This window comes from Equus asinus, chromosome 11 (assembly GCF_041296235.1).
Source record: "Equus asinus isolate D_3611 breed Donkey chromosome 11, EquAss-T2T_v2, whole genome shotgun sequence".
Taxonomy (NCBI): Eukaryota; Metazoa; Chordata; class Mammalia; order Perissodactyla; family Equidae; genus Equus; species Equus asinus.
The window spans coordinates 9,573,246-9,600,217 of record NC_091800.1 but is presented as its reverse complement, the minus strand read 5'-3'; the positions used below and the strand labels follow the sequence as shown (position 1 = coordinate 9,600,217).

The 26,972-nt window shown below is 43.3% G+C and overlaps 1 protein-coding gene and 1 long non-coding RNA gene across 6 annotated transcripts in view; one reads left to right on the top strand and one right to left on the bottom strand.

Moving 5' to 3' along the window:
- Positions 1 to 11,341: 11,341 nt before the first annotated feature.
- LOC106832901 (uncharacterized) lies at positions 11,342 to 14,412 on the bottom strand. The gene is made up of 3 exons (XR_001398511.3): positions 14,274 to 14,412; positions 13,764 to 13,921; positions 11,342 to 13,524 (listed from the first exon to the last, which is right to left on the bottom strand). It is a non-coding gene; the product is annotated as an uncharacterized lncRNA (long non-coding RNA).
- The window catches only part of MTIF3 (mitochondrial translational initiation factor 3), a 15,181-nt gene continuing 2,046 nt past the window's right edge, over positions 13,838 to 26,972 (top strand). Inside the window, exons 1-5 of one of the 5 annotated variants that reach the window (XM_014843819.3) lie at positions 14,387 to 14,807; positions 18,336 to 18,626; positions 18,800 to 18,901; positions 20,344 to 20,411; positions 24,360 to 24,823. In XM_014843819.3, coding sequence (XP_014699305.1) covers positions 24,361 to 24,823 — 463 coding nt within the window. In that variant the 5' untranslated portion in view covers positions 14,387 to 14,807; positions 18,336 to 18,626; positions 18,800 to 18,901; positions 20,344 to 20,411; position 24,360. Of the gene's footprint in view, positions 14,808 to 15,173; positions 15,595 to 15,890; positions 15,916 to 18,335; positions 18,627 to 18,799; positions 18,902 to 20,343; positions 20,412 to 24,359; positions 24,824 to 26,972 lie in introns of those variants that run through there. The other 4 variants (XM_044777384.2, XM_014843818.3, XM_044777387.2 and 1 more) reach the window with 4 other exon arrangements.

Below are 26,972 nucleotides of genomic sequence, written 5' to 3'. Positions count from 1 at the left end.
ACAGCCCTTTCTGCCGAGGCGCAGACAGGGACCACTGGATGTGAAGGCACCTCCTCTCAGCCTCGGCCTCCCCCTCCTTGGCTGCGGCTTTTTTTTTCGGGGGGGCAATGGGGAAGACTGTCCTTGAGCTAACATCTGTGCCAATCTTCCTCTATTTTTTGCACGTGGGACATAGCCATAGCATGGCTTGATGAGCTACACGTGGGTCCCCAACCACAATCTGAACCAGCGAACCCCAGGCCACCCAAGCAGAGGGCACAAACTCTTAGAGGTTACCTGCCCCAATGGGCTATCCCCTGAAGGCTTTCTTATTGGGCAGACCCAAGGTTAATGGTTCTTTAGGAGTGATTATGTCATTGCCAGTTTATGGAAACCCTGAACCTGCCCATCCCATAGCACTTCATCTAATATTTGATCATAAAACAATAATAGCAATAATATTGTTGTATCTAATATTTATGAGACACTCCAACTACATATTAAAATTATCCTCATTCAACAGTAGAGTAAGCAAAGACAGAGAAGTTCAACGATCTGCCCAAGGTCACAGCTAACAAATGGCAAGGTCAGGGCCTAGGCCACATTTCCCCCAATAGCAAAGCCCACAGTCTGTTGCTCGCTGCCAGGCGGCCTCTGGTTGGGAAGCATGCCAATCCACGGGAGGCCAATCAAGGAGAACTGCTCGATGTGCCCCTTCTGAGACAGCCACAGTCGTACCCTCTTGTTTGAGTGTGTCCATGTTCCCAGGGGACAGCACAGACACTGCAGCCACTTGGTAGTGCAATAGGTGTCGCACTGAGCCCATGGTCAACACTGAGCTCTCCTGGAGCAATACTCTGAAAGGAATGCAGTTTACCTCATTCTCCTGACTCTGCGCCCCAGATTCTGGACTGCAGCCACCAGAGTCGGGACATCAGTTCAGCTAATGCCCACTGCCAACGCTCAGCAGGGCCCTTAGCCCTGGCCCTCACTAGGACAACAGTGGAAGCGCTGGTCGGAGCACTCGTGAATCTGCAGGAGACTCGGACGTTTACACCGTCCACTTCACAGTCTGCTCAGACAACTGTGGGCAGCAAACAACAGGGCTGGGAGCTTTGACATTCATTTTTATTTCTCTTCCCAGGAGGGCTGGGTAGAAACCCTCCACAGCCTGAACTTGGGGAGCGGCCCCTCTTTGGGGCTCTCCCTTTCCTTCACCACCCAAGTTCTGGGCCACTGCTCTCCCTGCCCCTGCCCATCTGTTGCGCTGTGTCCTTTTGGAATCTTGCCACCTTGGTAAAGCAACAGTCACCATGGCGCAGTCAGAGTGGCTGGGAGCTCATCTCTCTGTAGATCAGGAGTTGCCCAAAGGTGGGACGGAGTCGCATTGGGTCCTCGAGGAGGCATTGGAACAGAATCTTGAAGACTGAAAAGGAGCTCATTAAGAAGGATATACTCTCCTTGAGGATGGCAGCTGTGTCTTATCCTCCCAGCACAGCGCCTGGCCCCTTCTAGAGACATTCCATAAATATTTATTGAATGAATGAATGAAGAAACCGTCCACATGAGTGCTTCTCAACCTTCAGCATGCATCAAAATCCCCTGGAGAGCTTGTTGGGCTCCATGCCCACACTTTTCGAATCTGCTGAGATCTGAGAATGGACCCATGAAACTACATTTCTAAGAAGCTTCCAGATGCTGCTGATGCTGCTGGCCCACAGACCATACATGGAGTACTACTGGTTTACATAGCATATCTCCTCTTTAGTTTATGCATAGAAGTCAGAAAATTACTCAGAGATAAGTATTTCAGGGGACCTGTGATTAGGAGATTAATAACATCTTACATTTGTTTTATAGTTTCCAAAATATTTTAATTTATCTTATTTGATCCATGCCATTCCGTGGCACTCTCACCCCGTTTTACAGATAAAGAGGCAAGGGTCCAGAGAATCAAAATTCATTGCTCAAAGAACCATAGGAGGGAAACTACGGAGTTAGGAAATAAATCCAGGCCCTCCAACTCTCACTACGGAGCTCTGTCCTCCACACTGAACAGAAAGAATTTTGAGGATAAAGTATATTCTAATACAAATATTCCTTCATAGTAGGTGATTTTCAGTATCGCCTTCCTAGCAGTGCTTTTGAGAAGTGAAGGAATTTCTGGGGTTATAATTCACTTTAAGTAAGACCTAGCTATATGTTAGGTTTGATAATAACAATATATCACTATTATTGTTATTATAGAAATAACAAACCACAATATTATTGTAACTCTCATTTATAGAACAGTAGCTAAAAACATGAACTCTAGAGACGGATGTCCTAGGTTCTAATCCCAGCTCTGCCATCTAGTAGCTGTGTGACCTTGGACAACTCTCTTGCCTCAGTTTCCTTATCTATGCAAGGATATATAAGAAGAACAATTAACAGTACTTGATCATTGAGTTTTTACAAGAACTGAATGAGTCAATATATGTAAAGTACTTAGAAGAGTGCTTGACACACATAGTAAACGGTATAGGTATATACGCGTGTGTAGCATATCATTATTATTAATATGTACCCTGAAGCCATTTAGCCTTCATGCTGGGGCCACGTGGGATCTGTAGGAGCCTTAATTCAGACCAGGACTCATGGGGGTTGAGGCTCAGTTTTCTGACCCAGAATTCTCTTTCTCAAAAACAAGATAGAACCCTTCATAAATAAGACCAGAGAGGAGGCATCCTCAGAAAGGAACATCAGGGAAGAATTCGCAGAGATCTCACACCCAGTCCTTATCTTGGAGGCAGGAAAAGCCCCAGGGCGCCTGGGGGAAGCAGACCTGGGACAGACAGAAGGAACGGGATGGGAAATGCCAGGCACTTCTTGCTGGCTGAGCACCACAATTTGCTGCCACTCACACTACTTCCCTATATGGACACGTGGCTGGGTCGTCCAGGTTCGTGGCTAAGCTACAGTATCAGTTCCAAGAAGGAACTGATGCTGAAAATTAGACTGCTGGCAACTACAGCACAGAGTCCAGCGCTGCCGCCAAGGGCATCCACTGTCTGAGCTGGGCTGCGGCACTAATTCTAGGGCGCTGGGCGCTGGGCTCTGGGAAGTGACTTCCCGGGGTTATTTGACCCCCATGTACTCACTTTGTCCTGGAGCCTTTTCTAACTGTTGGTGCCTGGCTGACAAATCCTTTCCGTTGTCAATGCCCTTCCTACACAGACTTCTGTGTAGCTTTCCTAACGGTTGTGTGTGCTGCCCCCCTCAGGAAAGCCAAGGGTCACCAGCCGTGGAATCAGAGACAAAATTCACCAAATCATCGGGTTCCTTTCCTTGCAAGCCTGACTCCCGCACAAAACAGTATCTTCAGGGCATGTAAGAATTATTCCACAGTCAGACTGCGACAGAAACCCTTAAACCAGCAGGCCAAGGCTTTCACGGAAGGGTCTAAGGACAGGATAGAAATTCTTGTGGGATCCGTGGGACTAATTTCTAGATCCAGCTTCCACAGCACACCGTGGACACTCCGACACTTTGAATAGGAAAGGTCAGCTCTCGTGCAGCCTCCTCTCATGAGAAAGTTTTAGACAATTGTGGGTAAAAACAAGATATCTGTATTCTTGTGGAATAATAAGCTTTACTGTTTATACAGGTTAATTTATAAAAGAAATTCCATCTATACAGGCTGAATTTATAAAATCTCTCTCCCTAAAACTGACTCATATATAACCTAATCGAATTTTACCTGCGTTTTAATTTTCATTTTACATAATATTCTATCGACAGTAACCAAAATATTTTAAAGTTATGACACTTTTTAAACAAACTTCATGAAAATACTGCTATATTTTTAAGTTGCTAAGCCAAAAGTATAAAATCTGAGTGCCCTCAATTCCATGAAATACCAGCTCACTGGGGAAAATAAATATATTCCTAACACCTCATAAATTGAAATAAATACAAACTGCTTTTTTACATAATAATTTTAGGAAAATAAAAATGCTGTTCATATTTGACATCCCAATGAGCATTTTACAGGTCATTAAGATAAAACAGATGCAACGCTAAGAACAGAAATTTGGTAAAATGGCAATCTTGTTATATAATAGCATTTTCCTAGAAGTGTTTTAATTATGTTATTATTAAAATAATGTTTCCTTTGGTTTTTTATTTATTTTTTAAATAGCCGTATTGATATATAACATCAATACACACCATAAAATTTACATACCATAAAATCAATCCATTTTAAGTGTACAATTCAATGAATTCAGTAAACTTATAAAGCTAAGCCACCATCACCACAATCTAATTTTAGAACACTTCCATCACTCTAAAAAAAGAGTCTTTTCTATTCATAATCATTTTCCATTTCCACCCCCTGCTCTAGGCAACCATTATTCTATTTTGTCTCTCTATATTTGCCATTTTGGGATATTTCACATAACTGGAAAAACAGTGTGTTCTTCTGTGACTGGCTTCTTTCACTGACCACAATGTTTCTGAGGTTCATCCATGTTGCAGCACGTGTTAGTATTTTCATTCCTCCAAACGGCCAAAGAGTATTCTATTGTATGGACATGCCACATTTTGTTTATCCATTCATCAGCTGATGGACATCTGGGTTATTTCGACTTCTGGCTATTGTGAATAATGCTGCTATGAACATTCATGTACAAGTTTTTGTGTGGACATGTGTTTTCATTTCTCTTGGCTAGATACCTAGGAATACAATTTTGGGGTCATATCGTAAGTCTATGTTTAACTTTTTAAAGAAAGTTCCAGAGTGTTTTCCAAAATAGTTGCACCATTTTACATTTCCACCAGCAATTTATGAGGGTACAATTTCTCCACATCCTTGGCAACACTTGGCATTGTTTTTCTTTTTGATTCTAGCCATTCCAGTAGATGTGAAGTGGTATCTCATTGTGGTTTTGATTTGAATTTCTCCTTCAATTTTTAAATCCTTAAATTCATTCACTGTCAAGATTTAAAACTCTTTTTTTAAATAAATATGTTTTTTTTTAAAGATTTTTTTTCTTTTTCTCCCCAAAGTCCCCCGGTACATAATTGTGTATTTTTAATTGTGGGTCCCTCTAGTTGTGGCATGTGGGACGCCGCCTCAGCATGGCTTGTTGAGCGGTGCCATGTCCGCACCCAGGATCTGAACTGGTGAAGTCCTGGGCCGCCAAAGTGGAGCATACAAACTTCACCACGCGGCCATGGGGCCGGCCCCTTAAAACGTTATTTTAATGCTTTTTTTTTTGTCATCACCATTCCATTTTAAATTCAACTATTCAGTTTCCTTGAAAAGGCAGTAACTAAAAAATGTACACAAATTCATAGGCTCCTTGTAAACAAAAGATTCACTCAATCAAAGAAGCCTAGGAAAGTTAAGCCATGCTATAACATGCTTACCAGGTATTACAATAACAGGGCATTAAGAAAAATGAATTAAAACAAGAGAAAATGAGGAAGATTGCTTTTATAACCCAGCTTTAAACCAGATTACAAATAAGGAAATTAAAAGGTGATAGAAAAAGATTGGTTTGGGATCAGGGAAAATTCAGCCAACACAATTGAATCTGCTGTTGTTCCTAAAAGGCTTATCCAAGTCTCTTCTTTGAATGACACACTTTTACTTTTCATGAGCATGTTTTCTGTTGGTTACTTTAATAGCTAACATTTGTTGAACACCCGCATGCGCCAGGGACTGCATGTGTTTGTATGAGTGTCTGTGTGTGTTTTTTAAATGGAAGATAATTTTGTCATCCCCGTGTAACAGATGATGACACAGGTTTACAGAGAGTGAGTAACTGGACCAGAGACACACAGCCACAGAATCAGCTGACCTAAAGCCCCTGGCTCCTGGTCTGCACTCCCAGTTGCTCAGCCTTATTGGCAACCAGCAGTTGGCCACGTGACTCTCCAGACCTCTCTACACTGGGAGAATTCTTCCTTGTCCTGTGTTTTCTTCTCTGACTTTGTTACGTTGTTACATTAACATTAAGGTGTTTCTCAGCGTGGTTTTGACCTTTCATCCATGCTGTCACCTCTGCCTGGGAAAGCAATTATCTCCCTTTGGGGCAGCCCCACACGGGTGTGACGGAGCTCCCATGCAAGCCTTCTGGCCACCCTCTGGGTGTCCAGGAAGCATGTGCCAGCCTGGTCTAACCAGGTTTGGGATAAGACGCAGCTCCTCCTGTAACTCAGCGGCTCTCTCTCCCCCATTCAAGGAGGCAAGTGAGCTAGAGGCCAAGTGTAGAGAGAATAACTTCAAATCCATTCTAATTTGTAAAAAATAAAACTAAATAACTAAAATCCGTGGCAACTTTTATGACTTAAATGATTATTAATATTAAAAACTTAGGCACACCAGTGAGTCATGACACGATGGTTGAGTGTGAAGGGGCTGCTATAAATTGTCTAAGGCTGTCCACTACAGCCTATAAATGATGCATCGTAGATGTGAGCCACCCACACCTTTTCCTTCACTAGTCCCCATTATTGTCACATGCTCTTACAGTAATAAAGTTGCAATTATACTTACACATGGATCCATTTTAGGATGTGTTTTTTACTGTGAACGTTAAAACCAAAACATTTGACCAAATCAGTCATAAAAATCCATCAATTATGTACAGAAAATTAATGAAGTAGTTAGACTGAATTTTCTACTGCTTTGTGAACTTCCTGTCTTAGAGGCAGCAAGGTCAGCCCAAGGTTACACATGCGATCATTTAATAATCTTGTTGACAATGATGATGATGATTACATGGAGTGTAGGTTGCAATTACAGAGTCTATAATGTAATAACTCATACAGGGAAATCCAAAGACCCAGTTACTCCTTTATGAGACACAGACTTTCTCTGGGATTTTTTTCAATTGTTTAGACTTTCTAATTCAATAAGTGTAAATTACTACAGTAGTAAGCATGCTTAGCCAAGGAGTTTGTTTCTATCAAAGATGCCTATCTCAGCAGAGCTTCCCATAGGGGCTTAGAAAGGTTCCTCCTAAAACTGTGATAAAATACCTCATGGTCTCTTGTTAAGTCCTCTCAACTCAAAGCCAGAAAGGAGAAGGAAGCCTCTACAAGACACGAGACCTGCACGGAGCTCGCACACCTATTCACAGAGAGTCGCTTTCTCTCAAATGGTCAGAGACCATTTGAATAGGCTAGCTGTGTGTTTTACTGCCCACAACATCAACAAATACTCAGTGTACATTAGAGATACGTGGGCCTCAGGCGACATAAAACTACAGATGACGTAAGAGCTAGCAAAGATGCAGGCCCTGCCTTTAAGGAGCTGACAATGTGGAGGGCAGGAGATGCCGAGTAACTCTATTAGGAGACAAAGAAAAATAAATGCCACAGAAGAAGCAAAAATAAAATGACAGTGGTCCAAGAAAGGGAGAAATTCATTCAGTCAGGCTAAGGGAAGCTTCAGGGAAGAGGTGGTACCTGGGCTAGGGCTTGAAAGATGGCTCCGTATTCCGGGCAGTAGGTAGAGCATGGACAGGCATATGGTTAGGGAACACAAGTTAGTCATTTAGCTGCTCGGCAGTGGGGGGTGAAGAGGGAGTCACAGCTGTGAAGATGCTGTCTGGCTGCAATGAACAAAAAGTTACGACGAGAAAATCCACCGAAGAGTTATCGAAAGACAGGGCATGAAGACCGGGGGACCCCACGGGGACTGGCATTAGAAAGGCAGAAATGAAGTCTCCTGCCCCCATTTCTCACAGGGCCCCCACAGGCCCTTGTCTTTCCATGTAGTTCTGTCTAGAGGTCTATTCCATTTTCCTACTTCTCTCTGCAAACCAACTCATCTGCTTGAAGAACTCCAGCCTGCACGTGGCATGGGCTTGTACTGTGAAATAAACAACTCTATAAGCCTTTTTAGCTCAGGCACTGTGTCGGTTAGGAGTAGGTTCAGCTGCAATATAAAAGCTTGTTTCTCACAGTCAAGAAATCCAGAGGCATGGTGTGCCATGGTGTCAGGACTCCGGCTCCTTCTATCTCATTGCTCTACCACGCATGGTTTCCATTCCATGAGCCCCTCATGCTCCAGGATGCTGACCAAGCTCCAGCTATCATGTCTACCTTTCAGCCAGCAGAAAAAAGGAAGGGGAGAAGAGCACACTCTCTTTCTGAGAGAACTTTCTGGAAGTTGCACATATCTGCTTATTTAGAGTGACTGTGTAATAAGCCATCTAAACTGGAACCATCATGAGAGAAGTCTTCACTATTAATAATTATACCAGGATAACAGGCATAAATGAGGACCTTCCCAGAACTTACTGTTATCCCACTTCATATACTCCACTGGCCAGAACTTGGTCATACGGCCAGCCCTATCTGTAAGGGAGTGCACATACTGTCTTTATTCTGGGCAGCTATGTCCCAGCTAAAACCTGGGAAAGAGGAGGATGGACATCCAGTTGGTATCCCTGCCACAAGTACTCTTTGACACCTAACAAATCTCCCAGTTTGAATCTGGAAGTTGTCACAGTCAGTGGACTGGTTTCCTGCAGGTCAGGCCTCTCCCCTGGTCCAGTCAGCTGTGAACAGAAAGAGGGCATGGGGGCAGGACTTCCGGACGGTAAGGCTCCCCTTCTGGGGGCCATGTGCAGGAGCGGAGACTGAGAAAGGGGCTGGGCAGAGCAGACAAACTGACTGACTTGTCAGCTACAATAGGCTATAGACATGCCGCAGAGGGCCATAAACACCAGAGCGCCACAGCACAACCCAATCCAGCAGGCAGGCCGCAGGAAAAGCTCCAGAAGTGTTTTCAGCAAGAAAATGATGTGAATGGAGCTTTACTCAAACCAGGTTACCCTGGCTGTGGCATGTGGGCTGATCTAGGATAAGATGAGACAGAGAGCCAGAAGGGCCCTTAAGCAACACCTGCGTTTGGCCAGGTGAGATCAAATTTGACGCTAAGCAGAATTTTGGGGGAAGAACTATCAAACTTAGGTAAGCAATTACAGCAACAAGAAAGGGTAGCTAACAGTATAACGGCAAGAGAGGAGTAACACAACCTATGAAAAGTAGAATTACCAATTCAAAAACTATGACAGTTTGGGCCACACAGTGCAGCGGCATTTAATACAGGTGTGACGGTATTATATACCACCATATAATATGGATAGTCATAATGATATCCCATTCTTCAAAAAAACATTCATTATACCACGTTTCAGAAAGCAATAAAGCTTGTGATACATCATATAAAATACTCTTATTCAAAATGGTAAGAAGTTTGGTGTTCATTTGAGAGGTAAGCTTAGGTATCCAGAAGATTCTCATCTACAAATCATCTCATTTCCCAAATAACAATTGAGTCCTCACCCTACCTAAAACAAACATGCTGTCAAATGCAAATTACAGTACAGCACTCAGATGTGTACCTTCCGCTTACCCTGCTCGCCATCGGATAGAAAACAAGGCTTGGAAATCCAAGCCCAGCATTCTAAAACCTCAGCTAAATGAACGCATACAGTCCCTCCAAAAAAGTCAAGCCTCTTATTTATCGTAGAAATGAAGCTAAATAATACATGAGGCCTTCCTATGAGGCAAGACACACAACATCGGTCAGTCCTGGGTAAGCACACCTTTTGAAAGGTGTGAGTTTCCAATCGAAAGGCTCGAGTTTACACGACTCCCTTTTGAAAGACCAATTTCCATAACAATTCAGTCCTTGAACAGAAAATGTGGAGTAACAGAATGACAAGAGTATAAATGACATACACAGAAATCTGTGGCCATCTTTTTTGCTTACATAGAAATACAATAAGCAACTAGTTCTGTCCAATATTACGCTCTAAATTTAAAGAAATGCACATATGGAAACTTAAGAGGCCTCTTTGGTAATTGTGAATAACAACTGGGAAAACTATACTAGAATGGTTGAAAATAAGATACACACAAAGAAGCTTCTAGAAAACTGAGCCTCTGCATTTGACTGCTGAAACATTCCTCCATTTCTAATGGGGATTTTTTTCAACATCCCTCACAAATTATTTTTGACTTAGACAAGCAGGGAGTCTATTTTAAAGCTCCCAATTTGAAAATCATGGAAGCTTTATAATAAGGTTCTCCACCTGCATCTCTTTTTAGGAACACAGTCCTTTATTCCCTAAAGGACGAAAACCTCTAGCATATAAAAACTTTGTTAAGCCGTCACGATCAATAGGGTAAAAAAAAAAGAAAAGTTGACAAAGAAGAACCAAATTGCATCTTCGAATAAGTTTTCTTGAAGTTCTTGTTAAAAGCTATAACCTCTGATGTTAACTAAATTTAACCCACTCTGACCCTCACAGTGGCCCTTACTCTTTTCTTTCTTCTGCTTCCTGTGGCTGCTGGAGAAAACCAGCCCAGTCCTTGCAAAAGCGTTCTCTGTGGCACACAAAAGCCCAGCCTTCCTGCTACCCCGTCAGGAGGCCCTGCATCGACCGAGGGGTCAGCACCTGTGCGGAAGAGCAGGTGACAGTGGGCTGCCCGCATCCTTCCAGAACAAGTTGGGAGCGAGTCTACCCTTCAGCGATCACACTGCAGTTCCAGGCATTCAAGCCCCTGAAGTTTGGGTTTTCTTTGTGAACGCAGACTTCACACAAATTAACCTATTGTTGTGCAACTGACTGTAAAATTAGTAGATTTACTGTTGCAAAAAAAAAAAAAGAAAGAAAGAAGGAAAACTGAGAGCTTTCACTTCCACTTTGGTGAGGGCACGGATGCATCCCAGGCTGCCAACAAAGCAGCCTTTACAATCTTTGCAGAGGACCCTAGCAACTTTCGGGGGAGAGCAGCCGAACAATGACGGAAACGTACAGTGGAGAGTCTCCCTGTACAGTCAACGTGCAAACTCCACGTCGGAGGAACCCTCCAAAATGGGATAATTTGCCTTTAATTCCATTTCCCTCAAAGATATGAAACTGTAAGAATACGAACTTGTTTTATCACTAACATTACATTTGCTGTCAGTACTGCCTTCCTTATACAGCCTCGTAACTAGAAGATCTCATTTGGGTGTTTGAAAACATTACTGAGTTTTATTTAAAATGTAAAACACTAATAACTTGGTCCTGTTTTGCTCTGATTTACACAGTAGTAAACACTGTGTAATGTTTTGTAAGGTTTCTTGTATTAGCTCTTTATATTTGGGCATGATGTCCTATGAGGGTAATGGGAATTATTTTCATTAAGGGTTTCAAAATGACCAAAGTTAACTGAATCACCCCAAAACTCAATCCCTTTGAAATGGAAACACATGGCTCTGTTGTTTTACCAAAGGAGACTTTTGAACCTATTTTCTGCTTCATTCAGTTGCAAAAGAGACTTTTCACAGAAGATAAATGGACCTTCTATATATAAATATTCTTTTATTTTGCAGACATGAAAGCTTTTTAAAAAATTCATTACGTCATTCTAGATAAATTTATTTTGCTCATTCACAACCACCATCATGTTTTAATAATCGGGGCCATCATTTTTTGACAAGAGAAATGATTAATTTGGAGTCTAATGTTATGGGAAATCTTACACATGATAATGAAATTTATTCTGAATCAAATAATAGTTTGAGAGCACATAAAGGGTTTAACACAGATGTGGTCACCCGATGTTCTCCAGCTCCTCTGGGGAACTGGCAGAAGTAGCCACACGAGGGATTTTGGTTACTTAAAGGAAAAGACCCCTAAGTCCTTTAAAACACTGACAGGAGCTCCTGAGGGAGGGCTAAATCTCCTCTCCTGGAGTTTTTTGTTTTTGTTTTTGTTTCTGGATGTTTACGTGTTTGGAATGGATTAATCACAGTTCTGCCTGAGGATAAATGGCAGACACTCGGTGAGGCCACCAGCTTTCTGATGTGATGCTAACAGACACAGGATTGGACTGAGAGCATCTCCAGGAGGTTTGTCCTGAGCGACCTCATGCTCAGCCAGAGCTGCCTGCGCACCTTGCTTTCCGTGTCCTTTTTGACAAGTCTGTCAACAAAAACTCAGGAGAGCATGGACCCTCTCAGCTATTCAAACTGGCTCTGTGATGAGAGGTTGCTGCCATTCAAGACAGCTGCTCTCAGCCAGATTTAGTTTGCACTGCATAGATCTGACACATAAGACTTCTTCGGCTCCCCCATTTTAGCAAAACTGCCCTGATAAGAACTTACAACCTAATGGAGGAAGATGTAGATTAACTACCTATGATCCATTCACAACTATTTGTTGGAGAATATGCTGAATATCTGAACCCACCCAGGCTTTGCCACAGCTACTTAACTTCAAAATAAACCTAGGATTTCGATTAGTTTAACATTAGCTTCTTAAAGTAATTGTTGCTGTCATTGTGGCATCATAAAGTCACAGCCTAGTGTTAGTAACTTCTTAACGGAATCACTCATAGGATAATTACTTTGTGGAACAGATATATTGAACCTCAACGACCTCGGGCTAAGTAACTGCCTCTTACGAGTCTCCTTGTTCGGAAGGTTCCCTCCATGCCAGTGGAGAGAGAGGTGACTCTGAAAGATGACAGGCAAGGACAGGGACAAAATATCTCCTTTAATCCTTCATCAGAGCAAAACACCACAATAGGCGTTGTGTGAGAAAATGTGTCATTCAGGGACCAACCATGGAATCTCATCGTGGAAGAAAAGGTAGACGTTTTAGAGCCCCCAGGATTTGAATCTTACTGAGTTACACTTTGGTATTTTTCGGTTCTTTTTTTTTGTAAATTATGGGTAGAAACAATAATAATTGGGAAAGCTCTATAGACCTCCGAGAGTCCTCCTCTATGCACATACTGAACCAGATAGTTTACGGCACAGTAACATGACCTCCCTAAACCAAGAAGGATGCCTCCACAAGTAGAGGCCATAAATATAGGGAAGGGTCCTAGGAGGGCCAGTTGCCTGCTTTACCGTCTTTATTCAAGAGTCTGCAAAGTCTGCCGGGACAGAGCTGAGCCCAAGGCAGGCTCTTTAAAAGCTGCCGTGTCCCACTGAGCTGGAGGGCAAAGCAGAGTTCAAGGGAGCAGATGAAAAAAACAGCTTCTGTCTGAGGGCAGGTCTCTAACGCCCACCCCTTTTCTGTTCCTCTCCTTCCAGGAATACTAAAGCATCTCCTTCTTGTTGAGACATCTGACAACGGCAGTCTAGAAAATCTCCCAAAGCATCTACTCTGGACACTTAGAGATGGGGCTTCAAAGAGGGGCTACAAACTGGATGCTGGCAGGAGCTTGGGCTACGCACGATCACTGGGTGTGAATTTAATTCACATCCGCATCTTACCAAATTTCAAGTCTTTCGTTTAGCTATTCAAGTCTTCCATCAATTTTACACATTACGCTCAGTATCCTCCCGGACTTGGAACTTGGCTTCGCTCTTCTTTATTCAGCAGCAGAAGGAACATCCGGCATTCAGAGCACCAACTCTGGCACCAGGCTGCCTGGGTCTTTTTATTCTTGATTCTCTACTAGTTGTGTGTCCTTGGGCAAATTACTTAACTTCTTTATGCTTCAGTTCCTTCCTCCGTGAAATGGGGTAACAAGGGTGTCCTGAGGATTCAATGACTCCTATTAGTAAAGCCCTTACCACAGAGCCTGGCAGGCCCGTAGGTAAACGCTATAAACGGCGCACTTAGAAATGCTGCGCACCTACCATTTGCCAAGGTACCGTGCTGGTCACTCTGTCCCCACATCTACACTACACAAACTTGCATCGTGGTATCGAGGAAGAATAAAACGAATCTCTAGTTCTTGTTTAGCTTGGAAAGGATCAACATGCAAACGCTAACCTCGGACTTCGGGTCACACACACGAGCTGCGTCTGGGTTCACTTCACTATTTCAGCCAACATCAGCGCCTCCGTGCCAGACGCCGTGGACGTGATGAGGAAACGGAGCCTCGGTCCTTGCTCCCAAGCAGCTACTTCAGGCTGAACTAGTTTCCCCATCTGTAATAAGGAAGGTAACACCTGATTCGAGCAGTTATTTAATGAGAATAGACAAAGCAGTGTGTTCCGCTGGACTCCAGTGTATAAACGTATTTCCTCCCATGGGATAAACGCAAGTCTTCTCCACTCGGGCGGCTTCGCTGTCACGACTGCAGATCCCCACTCCGCCACCGAGGACCCTCCCACCGGAGAGGAGGTGAGCGCGGCAGGAGGCTGGCACCTGAGGGCCCCGGACCACGGACCACAACGGGGCGTCGGCCCTGCCCCAGCGGGTCTGCGCGACCCCCGCAACCCCACGGACAACGGATGAGCGGTTCCCAGCCCCCCAAGCACAACTCCGCTCGAATCTTACCCGCCGGCCCCCTCCGTCTGTCCCGGCGGCCCCGCGCGGTCACCGAGCGCAGTCACCGACGCCGCCGGGGCAACCTCTTAGCGCCCGGCTCCGTCTGCTCACCTGCAAACAGGGGGCAGGGCTCCCCGACGCACAATAATTATAAGACGCTTATGAAACAGTTTATTAAACATGAAATTAAAACAGCATTTTACTAAACAAAAGACGTTTACGAAACAAGCCTCTGTAAGCCCCAGTGGGCACGTAGAAGCACGGAGGCTGGCGTCAACGTAACGTAACGAGAAGAGCCGCTGACGGTCGCAAGCGCGGCACGGAGTCCGCGACGCCCCTCTAAGCAGCAGGAACTTGCGCGCCCCCCGCACTTTCTGTCGGAGGTATTTATCCCGCCAGCTGGAAAGGCGCTCCTCCCACGTCACCTTTCCTTTAAAAGACGCCGGGCGAAGCCCCGCCCACTACGGAAAGCGAAGGGGTCTCACGGCGGAGCCCGTTTACCGGCTCCTTCTGCCAGACTTTGCTCATCGCCGGCCGGTACAGGTAAAGCTACGGGCGAGGGGCGCTGAGCACGCAGCGGGGGAACCTGCGGCGTGAGGACGTAGTCTTGGGGACGTGCCTGTGAAGGAAGCGACATTGCCCTCGGCCGTGTCCCTGGAAGGTCACTGCCACCCATCCCGTCGAGCGGGACGCAGAGAGGCCCCGCAGGCCCTGCCGCGGGTCGGGGACTCAGCCAGGCGCTAAAGCTGACTTCGGGCGCAAGCCGCTGTCCCGGTAGCCCGGAGCCGCTCCTTCAGTCCCCTGGCCCTTCCGCCTCGCCATCCCGGCGCACGTACGCACGCACGCCTTACGTCGCTGGGGCCCTTCTCCAGCCGAGGCGCGCCGCAGGTCCCCTTCCGGGGTGGGCGTGGCCGCCGCCGGTGCACGTGACCGGGTGTGCATTCTCGGAGCGCTCCTGGCCGCTTGGTCCTGGTTTCTGCCCCAGAGCGGGAAGGGCAGACGGGACTGTTGCCTTGCTCCTTGCAGCCCCCGGAGGAAGCTTTGTTGGGGAAGGTCGCTAAGGGATTGTGGGATTTTTCCTTTTCCCCCATTTGTCATTTAGTAGGCTTCATGTATGTATAAGACTCCTGAGAAGTTTTCTCCCTGAAAAGCCGCAGTTCCAAGTCCATGTCACGAGAGGCCTCAGTCTAAGAAAGTAGATAGAGTGGAGAGGGTTCTGGAAAATGAACTATTGTTTATTGTGCCAGGCACAATACAATAAAGGATAAATGAGATTCATTCCCTGCTTCATAGAAATTACCATCTAGTGAAGGAGAGAGACGGTCATAAGGTAATCACAAAATTGTAATTGTAGTAAGTGCCATAAAGGAAAGAAACCCTACTGTGGAAGCATTTAATGTTGAGCTCAACAATCAGATGGGGGCGGGAGACAGGGAGGAGGGAGGTGTGGCTTAGCTAGGGAGGTAATTAGAAGAATGATAGCAGCAGGCAAGCATCTGGTGTTTCCTAAACCAAGGGGAAGAGCATTTCCAGAATCTGAAAGGCGTTGTGCCTTCGGCAGGGAAGGAAGTTTGGTATATAACGAGGCTGGAGAGGTGGGAACAGCCTTTTGGCCTCATGGAAGATGTTGGTCGTCGCAGGGCAATTTAAGGTGGGGAGAGCACTGGGGGTGGTGACCGCAGTGCAGAGGCGGGAATTGATTACAGGGTTCAAGTGCGGTGTAGGAGCCTAGGAAGGAGACTAATGGGAATGCAAACAAGAGATGAAAATGTCTTATCCTAGGGCGGTGGCAGTGGGTGTGGAGAGAGGTGGATGGAGTGGAGTGGTATTAGGAAGTAAAATTGATGAGACTTGGTGTTGGATTAGCTGTGAGAGTGAGGGAGGGCAGAAGCAGAAAAGACGACTTGTGGCTCGGGATGGACCATCATGCTGGCCGCTGAGATAGGGCGTTCTGGAAGAGCAGATGACCGTTTAGAAGATTAACGTACAAAAATAAGTCCAACTTTTAATATTGAGTCTAGCTCTGGATGTAAAAGCTTTTTAAAAAATGTTTTCTGGATAGTTATTTCAATAAATAACTGAAAAAGTAAAATAAATGAAAAATTTTATGGCTAAAGAAGTGTGGTTAAGAAATTGGCCAAAGATATATCTTGGCTTTTTCTAGTGTTACAAATCAGTGTTTTCTCTCTTAAAGAGCGAGCCTCAGTATAGAGAGTACTTTGTGCTGGTCCTGGAAGAGCAAAGCCAGAGCCAAGGGAGAGTGTCATGATGCAGTCCCCTGGGATCAAGGCTGCACAACTCCAGCTGCAATCGGGCAGGTGGGGCAGTTTGCAGGTCTGCAGGCAGAAGCAAGGACTTTGTGAAGCTCCTTTGGAAGGTGTCAGAGAGGATTCTTAAAGTCCTAGGCATTGGCAAAATTAATTTCACAAGTATTTATTTCACTAGGATCTATGTAACTTTGATCCAGCCTCCCTGGAAAGAATCGGTATCGATAAGAGCTTGTGAATATCAGATGTATAGGAAAGACAGGCGGTACGTGAACACTTTCACGTAAGAGAAGTTATTTTCATCTTTTCAGTCTATGTAATTTCAAAATGCATGCAAGCAGTTTACTTTCGTACAAGATAGGGCCCTCTCATAACCACACATTTAAATCATGTTCCAGGAAGTTGCCTTACAAATACCTTATCAGTACCTCCTAAAGAGGTAATGTGGAATAATGTATCATAAGGGCTACCTGTGAAGAGGTAATGCAGAATACTATATTAGAAAGGGAATGCAGCTGTCCTTTGGAGAATAATCGTTTGGTCTTTTTTGTACAGTAATGTTCACAGCAGCTTTATTTGTAATAGCCAAAAACTAGGAATAGCGTAAGTGTTCATCAACTGGACACTGGATATAAAAATTGCAGTATATGGGGCCACCCTAGTGGTGTAGTGGTCAAATCTGCGCACTCCGCTTTGGCGGCCCCGAGTTTGCAGGTTTGGCTCCCCAGCACGGACCTACACACCACTTATCAAGCCACGCTGTGGCAGGCGTCCCACATATAAAGTAGAGGAAGATGGGCACGGATGTTAGCTCAGGGCTAGTCTTCCTCAGCAAAAAGAGGAGGATTGGCAGTGAATGTTAGCTCAGGACTAATCTTCCTCAAAAAATGAAATAAAAAATAAAAATAAAAATTATGGTATAGTCATATACTGGGACAATTCTCAGAAATAAAAAGGAGCAAACTAATGATACGTGCAACAACATGGATGAATCTCAAAAACATGCTGAGAGGCCTTACAACAGAGAGTACATACTGTTGGATTCCATTTGTATGAAATCATGGAATAGACCCAGATGAAGAAAAACCAGAACAGTCCCTGCTTCTGGATGGGCATGGGGATTGACTTGGAAGAGGCATGAGGGAACTTTCTGGGGTGACGGTAATATTCTGCAGGTTGATAGGAGTTTTATTTACAGAGATGTTTGTACTTGTCAAAAGTAATGAATCAAATGATATGCTTAAGATTTGTACATTTCCTTGTATGTAAATTTTTCCTCAAAAGAAAACGACAAGAATTGTAAACAAATATTGAACTCTGGTTAATGATATTCATGCTGAAGTTTTTGAGGATGAAGTTTCCCAATATCTGCAGCTTACTTTGAAGTGTATCAAAACATAAATAAAATGGATGGAAAGAGGAGTAAATGGATGGATAGATAAAGCAGGGAGAGCAACATGTAGAATCTGGGTGAATGGGTATTGGGGTGTCCACTCTACAGTCTTTCATCTTTTCTGTATGTTTAAACATTCTCATAATAGTTGGGGAAAATTGTCCTCAAAGAATATTGTTCATTTTAGACAACCAAAGACTAATGTGAAAATGTAGAGAACACATCTCTAAGCTCACCTGAAATACACAACATGTGGAAGTAGCCACATATTTACTTCATGATTTCCCACTTTATGGCTTAAAATTTAAATCATTTCAATTCCTTATGGAATGCGTGGGTCAAACATTAAAATTCCTCTGTGTTGTGTGCATTGGAATAATGCGATTGATATTTTTTCGTACATTGTCCTAGGAAAGTAAGTGATGATACTGAAGAGGTCCAAGAAGAGAGATGAGACTGAAAGTAGCAGGAGTTGCTAAAAGAGAGAAAATAGAGCACAGAGTCGTCAAGGGGCTTTGGGACATTTGTCAGTTCAGCCTCCAGTCCTTGGAAGATAACGGGATTTTTCAGTGACCCAATCTCAAGGAAATAAGGAACAACAACACAGAAATTACGTGTTTCTTTCCAGAATGTGGAGTCAGCTGCTGAGTTTGAAACTGCTAATAGATGCAGACTCATGCAGCACAGCATGATTTCAAAAAGGTCTGAGTAATCATGGAATCAGAAATGAATATCTCATACTATAAAATTATGCATTTTAAGTAACTGACTTAATTGGCTTTTAAAATATTTTTGGACGTCTCAGAAAGGATAGTCGTGGGAGTATGAGTGATTAAATGTGTGATAAGAACATGAGCATTTTTATTTTAATTTAGACTCCTGGTTCATCCAGCCTATTATTTATTTGACTGAAGTATCAAAGACATTTCATCAGAGAACATGGCTTCCTGTTCTGCATCAACCTCGAAAGGCTAAAGGTAATCCCAGATATCCTAGCTTAAACTGCTTGACCCCACTTATAGTATAATGTTTTCTTACTCACTTTCTCATGTCATCTTTTTCTGGGGGTCCTGATACAGTGGTTCTTAACAGGAGAGGGGCAAGGAAACACCTTATGTTTTGAAAAAGCATCCTCAGATGACGTTGCTAGGCCTCCGGTTTCTAAGAACCACTAGTCTAAAAGAGACGTGTTAACTTCTAACTGTTAGCAAAAAATTGTACAAGTTCTGCTTCAAACCGAAACCACCACCATTTATGGTGGTGTGACACTTTTAGACTTTGGTTTGATGAAAACTAGATGGAGAAATAAAGGTGATTTGCATTACAAAAAAATCAGAATTTTAAATTTGTAAAGTTCCTTAGACATAGGCTTCACTTAGACATAGGCTTGAAACTAATGAAGAGGATATTTTTTAAAGATATGTAAAGCCACAATGCCAATTTATTAAATTATGGTGAAGTATATAACTTATACAGACTGGAATAATACTGGCATGGCCATTGAACTTTTTCCTTCCTGTAGGCTGTGGAGTCTTTTTTAAAAAAACTTTTTAATTATTAAAAAAATTTAAACATACAGAGAAGTTGAAAGACTAATAACTAACCACCCATATACCTGGATTCAGCAAATCTTGCCGTAACTGCATTTGTATTTTCTGCCAAACCGTTTCAAAGTAAGTGGCAGATGTCATGACACTCTGCCCTAGATACTTCAGCATTCCTTTCCTAAGAATGCCATTTTCACACCTAAGAAAATTAATCACACTTCTCTGATAGTATCTAATCCACCAAGAATCTAATCCACATTTACATTTCCTCCTTTATCTCAACATGTCTTTTTAGTTGCTTTTTTCAAACATACTGCATTTTATAATTCTGTCTCGTTAGTCTTTTATTCAAGAATAGCTTCCCTCCCCTGTCTTTTTATTCCCAGTGGCACTGAGTTTTTTTAAGACGCCAAGCCGCTTGTCACGTCCCGCAGTCTGTATTTGTCAGATTGTTTCCTGTTGGTGTCATCTGATTTGTTCCTCTCTAAGTCTGGTGCTTGTGTTCCTTGACACCGGAAGCTAAGTCTGGAGGTGGAGCAGGTTCAGGTTAAACCTTTTAGGCAGGACTGCTTCACAGAAGGCACCGGACACCTGCCACAGCGCAGGAGGCGGCGCGCTGCGGTGTCAGCTTGTCCTGCTGAGATGCTGGGTCTCACCTCTGCTTACGAGGGTGACGCCCAGAGTGTGTTTTTCTTGTTTCCATTTGGAAGTGATCTTTGGGTCACCCTTTGGCACCACATGAGTACCTTGGTTCATCTTCAGCGTTTTACCTCATGATATTTGCATCCATCCTTGCCTGAATCCATGATTTGATTTGCGGTGGCAAAATGGTGGTTTTTAAATTGCTTTTACTTTTCTTCTCCATTTATTAGCTGGCATTCTCCTCTAAAGAAGAGGTTTTCTTCATCAACTCGGGACGATTACATGTCTTCTTAAAAAGGTAGGGTAAATGCTTTATTCTTTTTCTTTAATTACTCATTTTCACAGTAAAGAGTCGGGGTAATAGTCACATCCAGTTGTAGCAAATGATCTTTCCTTTTTATAGATTTTTGCATATTCAGAGTGTTGAAATGAATTTCAGTCATTATCCCTTACTGTTTAACTTATCACACGTTTGGCCAGTGGGAGTGTCTTCATGCTACCAAATGATAAATGAAACATCAGCAAACAAAATTACACTACAGGAAAATCTTCCAACTGGATGTTTGATGCTAGAAAGGAGTGATTATTAGTTGGGATAATGTTACTGTGGTTATTAAAAAGATAAAAGAGATCTCCCCTCTTAGAGATGACATACAGAAGTCTTTACTGATAAGATCAGATTTATGTTGAAATAGTTCATGGATGGTTGGGAGGCGGGGGGCATCAACACGAAACAGGTTTGGCCATGTGATGTTAATGAGGAAGCTGAGTGATGGGCGCTTAGGGCTTTCTTACACTAGTCTTTCTGTACATATTTGAGAATTTTCCTAATAAAAAGTTTTTTAATTACTTGAATTTATGTTGATATTTGCAATTCAAATTTAATAGCCACAGGATTTTTCTTAACTTTGGGTTTATATTTTTATCTGTGGAATGCTTTATTTTAAAGAAACATATATATCTTCTACTTTGTTCATCTAAAGCCAAAATTTAGCTTCTGTTGAAGCTTGGTTTCTGTATAAGTCAAGAAAGTGTAAAGCTTTTTAAAATTTGCATAATGGTAAATAACTTTTTTAAAAAACATAGTTATAGTATTTTTCTACCCTTTACCTTTTCTTCTTCTTGGAAAGTGTTTTTAAAGCTTTGAAAAAACTCCACATCATTTTTCTGAAATAGTCTTTATTTTGTAAATAAATACAGTTTTTTATTATTATAAAAAATACTTCCTCCTTATGAAAAACTTGAGAAATAATAAGTAGGAAGAATAGGAAAAGAAATCACTTGTCTTCAACCTCAAATAACCAGAGTTTTCATAAATTTCTTTTCATTTTTTTCTATGCCTACTTTGTTTGCTTACTTTTAAAAAAAAAATCCTAGCTTTTGAATTATATTTTCCATGTTAATGTGTTGATAATTCGTTGCACGGGGCACGTTAGCTGCCATCCGTAACTGTTCATTTCGCCCTAACTCAGAGGGAAATTTGAGATTTGGTGCTGCTATTTTCCAGTGATAAATGGGAAAAAGGCTTCTCTGGTCTCTTCAGACTTTACTCCTTTTTTTAGTTTGGGGACTTTCTCCACCAACACATATCTGACTGTTTTTTATTAAACAGTAAGTATCTCAGCTATTTAAAATCCAGTTCGCTCCAGGCTTAGAGCCTTTACAGCATCTGCAGCTGGAGTCCCCAGCCAGTGAATGACTGGAAAGTAACTCATCTCATTCACTATGGATGAAACATCTGGCCCTAGATCTCACTGAGGTCCGTGGGCATTTGAAATATCAGCTAGAAATGTGAAGAACGTGGCTTTCCGCATTTGTGTGTCTTGGTGGGGAATGCCGCATCTGAAGACCCAGAGGTTAAATGCCAGCTGACACCGACGTCCTTCCTAGCTGTTTCCTTTGGCTCGTGCATTCATTCACTGCGTACATACTGAGCCAGGCTCTCAGCCCAAGTGTTTGGAACCCAGCAGTGAACAAAACGGACAGTTGCATTTTCTCATGAAGCTTATGTTCTTGTGAGGAGAGATTGTGAAGATATGTGTAAACAAACATGTAATATGTCAGGCTGGGGTTTTCTTTAAAAGGCAGGTTAATGGGTTTGAAGGTGATGGGGTGTGCTGTTCGAGTGCACAAGGAAGGCCTTGTCCAGCGGTCCCATCTGAGCAGAGACCTGCAGTGAGTGAACCATGCAGCTGTGTGAGGGAAGGGAACTTGTGGGTGCAAGGACCCTGGGGAAGGGTGTTTTCTGTGTTTACAAGGAGCAGCAAGGAGCCCAGTGAGGTTGGAACAGAGTGAGCTGGAGAAAGCTGGGAAGATGCTGTGGGCAGAGGTGGGTGGGGCTGGGTCACAGAGGGCCCTGGAGGCCCTTGTCTGGGCTTGCCTTCTACCCTGAGTGAGATGGGAGCCAGTGGGGGTTGTCAGCAGTGGAGGGACGTGACCTCCCTTACACATTTAAAAAGGCTCACGGTGTGCCAGGTGGTAATAAATGACAGGGGGCACGGGCAGGAGCAGGGAGGGCAGTCCGGAGGCCAGTACCGTCATCCAGGAGGGAGGATGGTGTTTCTGGAGCAGGGCGATAGCAGGGGGGAAGGTGAGAAGTGGGTGGATCCTGGATGTTTTTAGAGGTTGAACAATAGGATCTGCTGAGGAACTGCTAAGAGAAGAGTCAAGGATAACTTTGCTTATTTTTGGTCTGAGCAACTGGAAGGACGTGTTGTCATTCTATGAGACAGGGAAGACTGAGGGAGGAGGAAGTGTAGGGTGGGAGGTCGAGAATTCAGTTTGGACGTGTTAACCTTCGGGGACTGTCAGATATCTAAGAGGAGAGGCTGGGTAGGCGTTTAACTCTACAAGTTTGGGATTCACAGGAGAGGTTGGAGCCAGAGCAATAAATGTGGGTATTAGCAAGCTGGGTAAGGGGGGATGTGAGAAGACACACATTCTATCACTTTCTATTCAATTTACTGTGCCTTTTTTCCCTTCACATCAATCATCAACAAGGGCATGAGGGGTGGTGACAGGGGCAGGATCAGTGGGTTGTACAGCTGGATGGGATCAAAGCTAGGGACAGTAGGGAATTTCCAGTTTTAACAAACACCCCAGGTGATTCTCCTGCAGGTGGCCCCGGGACCGTTGTTTGGGGAGTGCTACTTAAGGCACCTCATCCTACCCTCTTTCATCTTTGACAAGGCACACCTCTCTGAGTTCTTCATTTGCCGGTGTTTCTCAGCAAACCCTAGATGAGATGACTGCGTCCTCTTGTCCCTCCTTCAGCCTGCATTTCTAAGCTTTACCTAACGTGTGAACGGAAGGAGAGAGACACTCGTTATGGTAGAGAAGCGACTAAAACATCAAAATGCCACTTACAGTGCAGCATTCTAACCATGAAGTAAAACCAGCATCGTGGTGTGTGCCTAACGCTCAGTTAACATTTGGTGGTGACGCCTTCCTTACCTTGTGAGTGGTCTACACGGTCTGAGGTCAGCACTCTGAGTACTGTCAGGGCATCTCCTTCCTGAGTCTCAGCTGGTTCTTCCAGTGGGTCAGCTTCCTTCATGCAGAGTCCCCTTTCCCGTAATAGTGCTCCATCGATAGATTGATAAATTGTTAGCAGTTAATTATATTAAAAGTTTATGAATTGGTGTTTATAAATCACCAAGGATTTTATATACTGCATTGTCCTACATAAACCCTCAGGATGTTACTTACTTTTTTTTTCCCTGCTTTTTCTCCCCAAATCCCTCCAGTACACAGTTGTATATTTTAGTTGTGGGTCCTTCTAGTTGTTGCCTGTGGGATGCCGCCTCAGCATGGCCTGATGAGCGGTGCTGTGTCCGCGCCCAGGATCCGAACCAGCAAAACCCCATGCTGCCAAAGCAGAGTACGCAAACTTAACCACTTAGCCACAGGGCCAGCCCCTGATGCTTACTTTTGAAGCTGGCACTACAAGATCTGTGGGAAATAGAGTCAAATAAGATAATATTGGGCGAAGAAAAAATTGGAAAATGAAAGCACCATGCAAATATGGTTTATTCTAACAATAACTTGTACTGGGCACGGTGTTACCATGAGTTAGTGTGACTGTGGTCACTTGATAGTCTGTGTTATTGGTATAAATTTCCTATGCATGGATCCGTAACATTCACAGATGACGTAGTACCCACAGCCTCACACATACACTCCATGTACCACTATATCAAACCACAGGAATAAATGAGTTTAATCAACTTTTCTCCCTACTTTTTAGGATGGCTGCTGTTTTCCTAAAGAGGTTAACATTACAAATCATAAAGACTGAAAAGAATTACACTAGAAGATGTTTTGGTAAATACATCATGCAAAAGACAGTACCTGCACCATTGTCCCTTATTGCTTCTGCCCCAAGACTGTCCTACCTAATTCGTGCAAAAGCTTTTAGTACTGTTGAAGACACCCAGGATGAAAGAAAAAAGAAAAAAAAGAACGAAACAGCTTTTAGTAATATTGGGAGGAAAATTAATGAGCGAATTATTCATGTACTTGACGAGAAGGGCAATGATTTGGGGAACATGCACCGAGCAAACGTGATTCGACTCATGGACGAGCGAGACCTGAGGCTCGTCAGAAGGAACCCTGGCGCAGATCCTCCGCAGTACCAGCTCATGACGGGAATCCAGATCCACGAAGAACGGCTGCGGCTGAGAGAGAGCGGAAAGGCTAGACCTACGCCTGGTGGGTATTTTGCTGTTTGTTCCCTTAGGACTGCACGTCCACAGCTAAATCCGGCATTTGCCAAGGTGCCTGGGGACAGTGGAGAAGTGAAAAAATGGAAAATTCATGGTTTCATTTCTGTTTCCAGTGTCTTTTTTTCATCTCTCACTTATTTCCATTCCTTTTTTCTTTTTTCCTTGATACCCTGTGTCCGTCATCTCTTCCTTTAAACCTTTGTTAAATGAGGGAATAAGAAGGTAAACACCATCAAAATGAGGGGAACTCTTCTCCCCTTGTCCTTAGCTTTGTCTCCTCGGGCCAGGGCAGGCAGAGTAACTGACGGGTGTAATGAAGTGAGGCTCGGAAGAGAGGGATTCAAGTTCTTGTTCCTGTCCTGGGCCACTCATTTATCCTCCTCAATTTTTTTCATCTTTACAGTGGAGATGTTACAGTGGAGGTGTTTGGTTAATTACGTGGAAGCACTTTCTAAACTCTGAAGTGATTCATAGAGCATCTCCGTGCCCAAGTATTTGTTACAGTATTCGTACTAACACTCATTTACATGTTTTGCCAAGCAGCTTACAAAGGACTTGTCATTTAAACTATAGCCATGAATTGGATATTAAGTGTAGATGTTTGTTTTTCATGATTCCTAATAAGAGCTGATCATTATGAAAGTGTTTTAAGGAAAATGCAATGGGACAGGGGCCAGAAGACTGGTCCCAGAGCTGTCACAATGAGGTTGTGTGTCTTGAGAAAATCACACATTATCTGTGTCTCAGTTTTGTAACACTGAATTTAACAATGAGGATGTTGACTGGAAAACAAAAAATATTCAGAAGAGGCCAACTAGGGTGATAAGGACATCAAACTACGTCACAGAAAAAAACGTTGAACAGCCTGGAGAAGCCACATTGCCGTGTTCAGAGAGTTGAAGGGCTCGCGTGTTAAAGGTATTATTTTGTTCTGATACAGAAGTAGGACCAACTAGTAGGAGCTGTAAGGAAGCAAGGAGTTGTTAATAAAAGAACTCTTTTTTTAGAAAAATTACATTTATTTTGGAAATTAAAAAGCCTCCAGAAAATATAATAGTAAACACCTGTTACCCACCATCCAAAATGGACAAGTGTTATTGTCATATTTCAGACTTTTTAAATAAAACAAAACATTACAGAAAAGTTGAAGTTCCCTGTGCCCCCTTCTCCTGCTCCATCCTCCCTGCCCTGCTCACTCTGATGCACGCAGGGTATCAATCCAGTCCATGTGTTAAACTCCAGTTACATAGAGAAATATTCATAAACAGTATTTAGGATGATTTTGTATGCATGAAAATCATAAATGGCACACTGTTGTTTTCAAGAACTGTGTTTATATAATAGCTATAGCTATTATAATTACTAAATGACATTTCATCATAGGAATATGCCATAGTTTTGTTAGTCCATTTCCATGGACATTGGGCTTGTTTCCAGTTTGTCATGATTATGAACAGTGAGCATATCTGTCAGTGTCTCCTTGTGCGTTCTCCAGATTCTATCGGGCGAATGTCAGTAGCATGTAAAATTTCTTTCCCTGTGTGCTCACCCACACTTGGTACTGTCAGACTGTGATCTTTGTCATGCCAATGGGTAAGAAACCATATCTTACTGTTCTAACTGGTATTTCCTGTCACCGTTTGAGTTTCCTCTCCCTTGAGTGGCCTATCCATATGCCCTTTTTCTCTACTTTCATGGCTTTTCTTCCTCATTTATAGAGTTCTCTGTTCTGTATGATGCAAAACCTTATCCCAGTTAGATTTCTCACTTTTTGGCCCTTTTTTTTAATTACCTAGTAGTGTTTTTGATATAGGAAATTATCAACTTTTTGTTAAGAAAATCATTCCCCTAGCCTGAGGTCACAAACATATCCTTTTTCCTCTGTTTTAAAGTTGTATTTTTTCACGTTTAGTCAGTTGGTCTGTCTTGGGAGACTTTTCTATGGGTTTCCCACATATGAAAACTCTCAATTGTCCCAGTGCCTTTAATGAGTAGTCTGTCCCTTCCCTTTAAGATAACTGCCTGACAGTCAGGCTTTCCAGAGGCAGAGTGAGTGAATGCAGGACCTGGCGAGCTCCCCCTTGTCTGCCGCAGTCTGATGACCCCACTGTAGCTAGGAGGGCACCGCAAAAGGA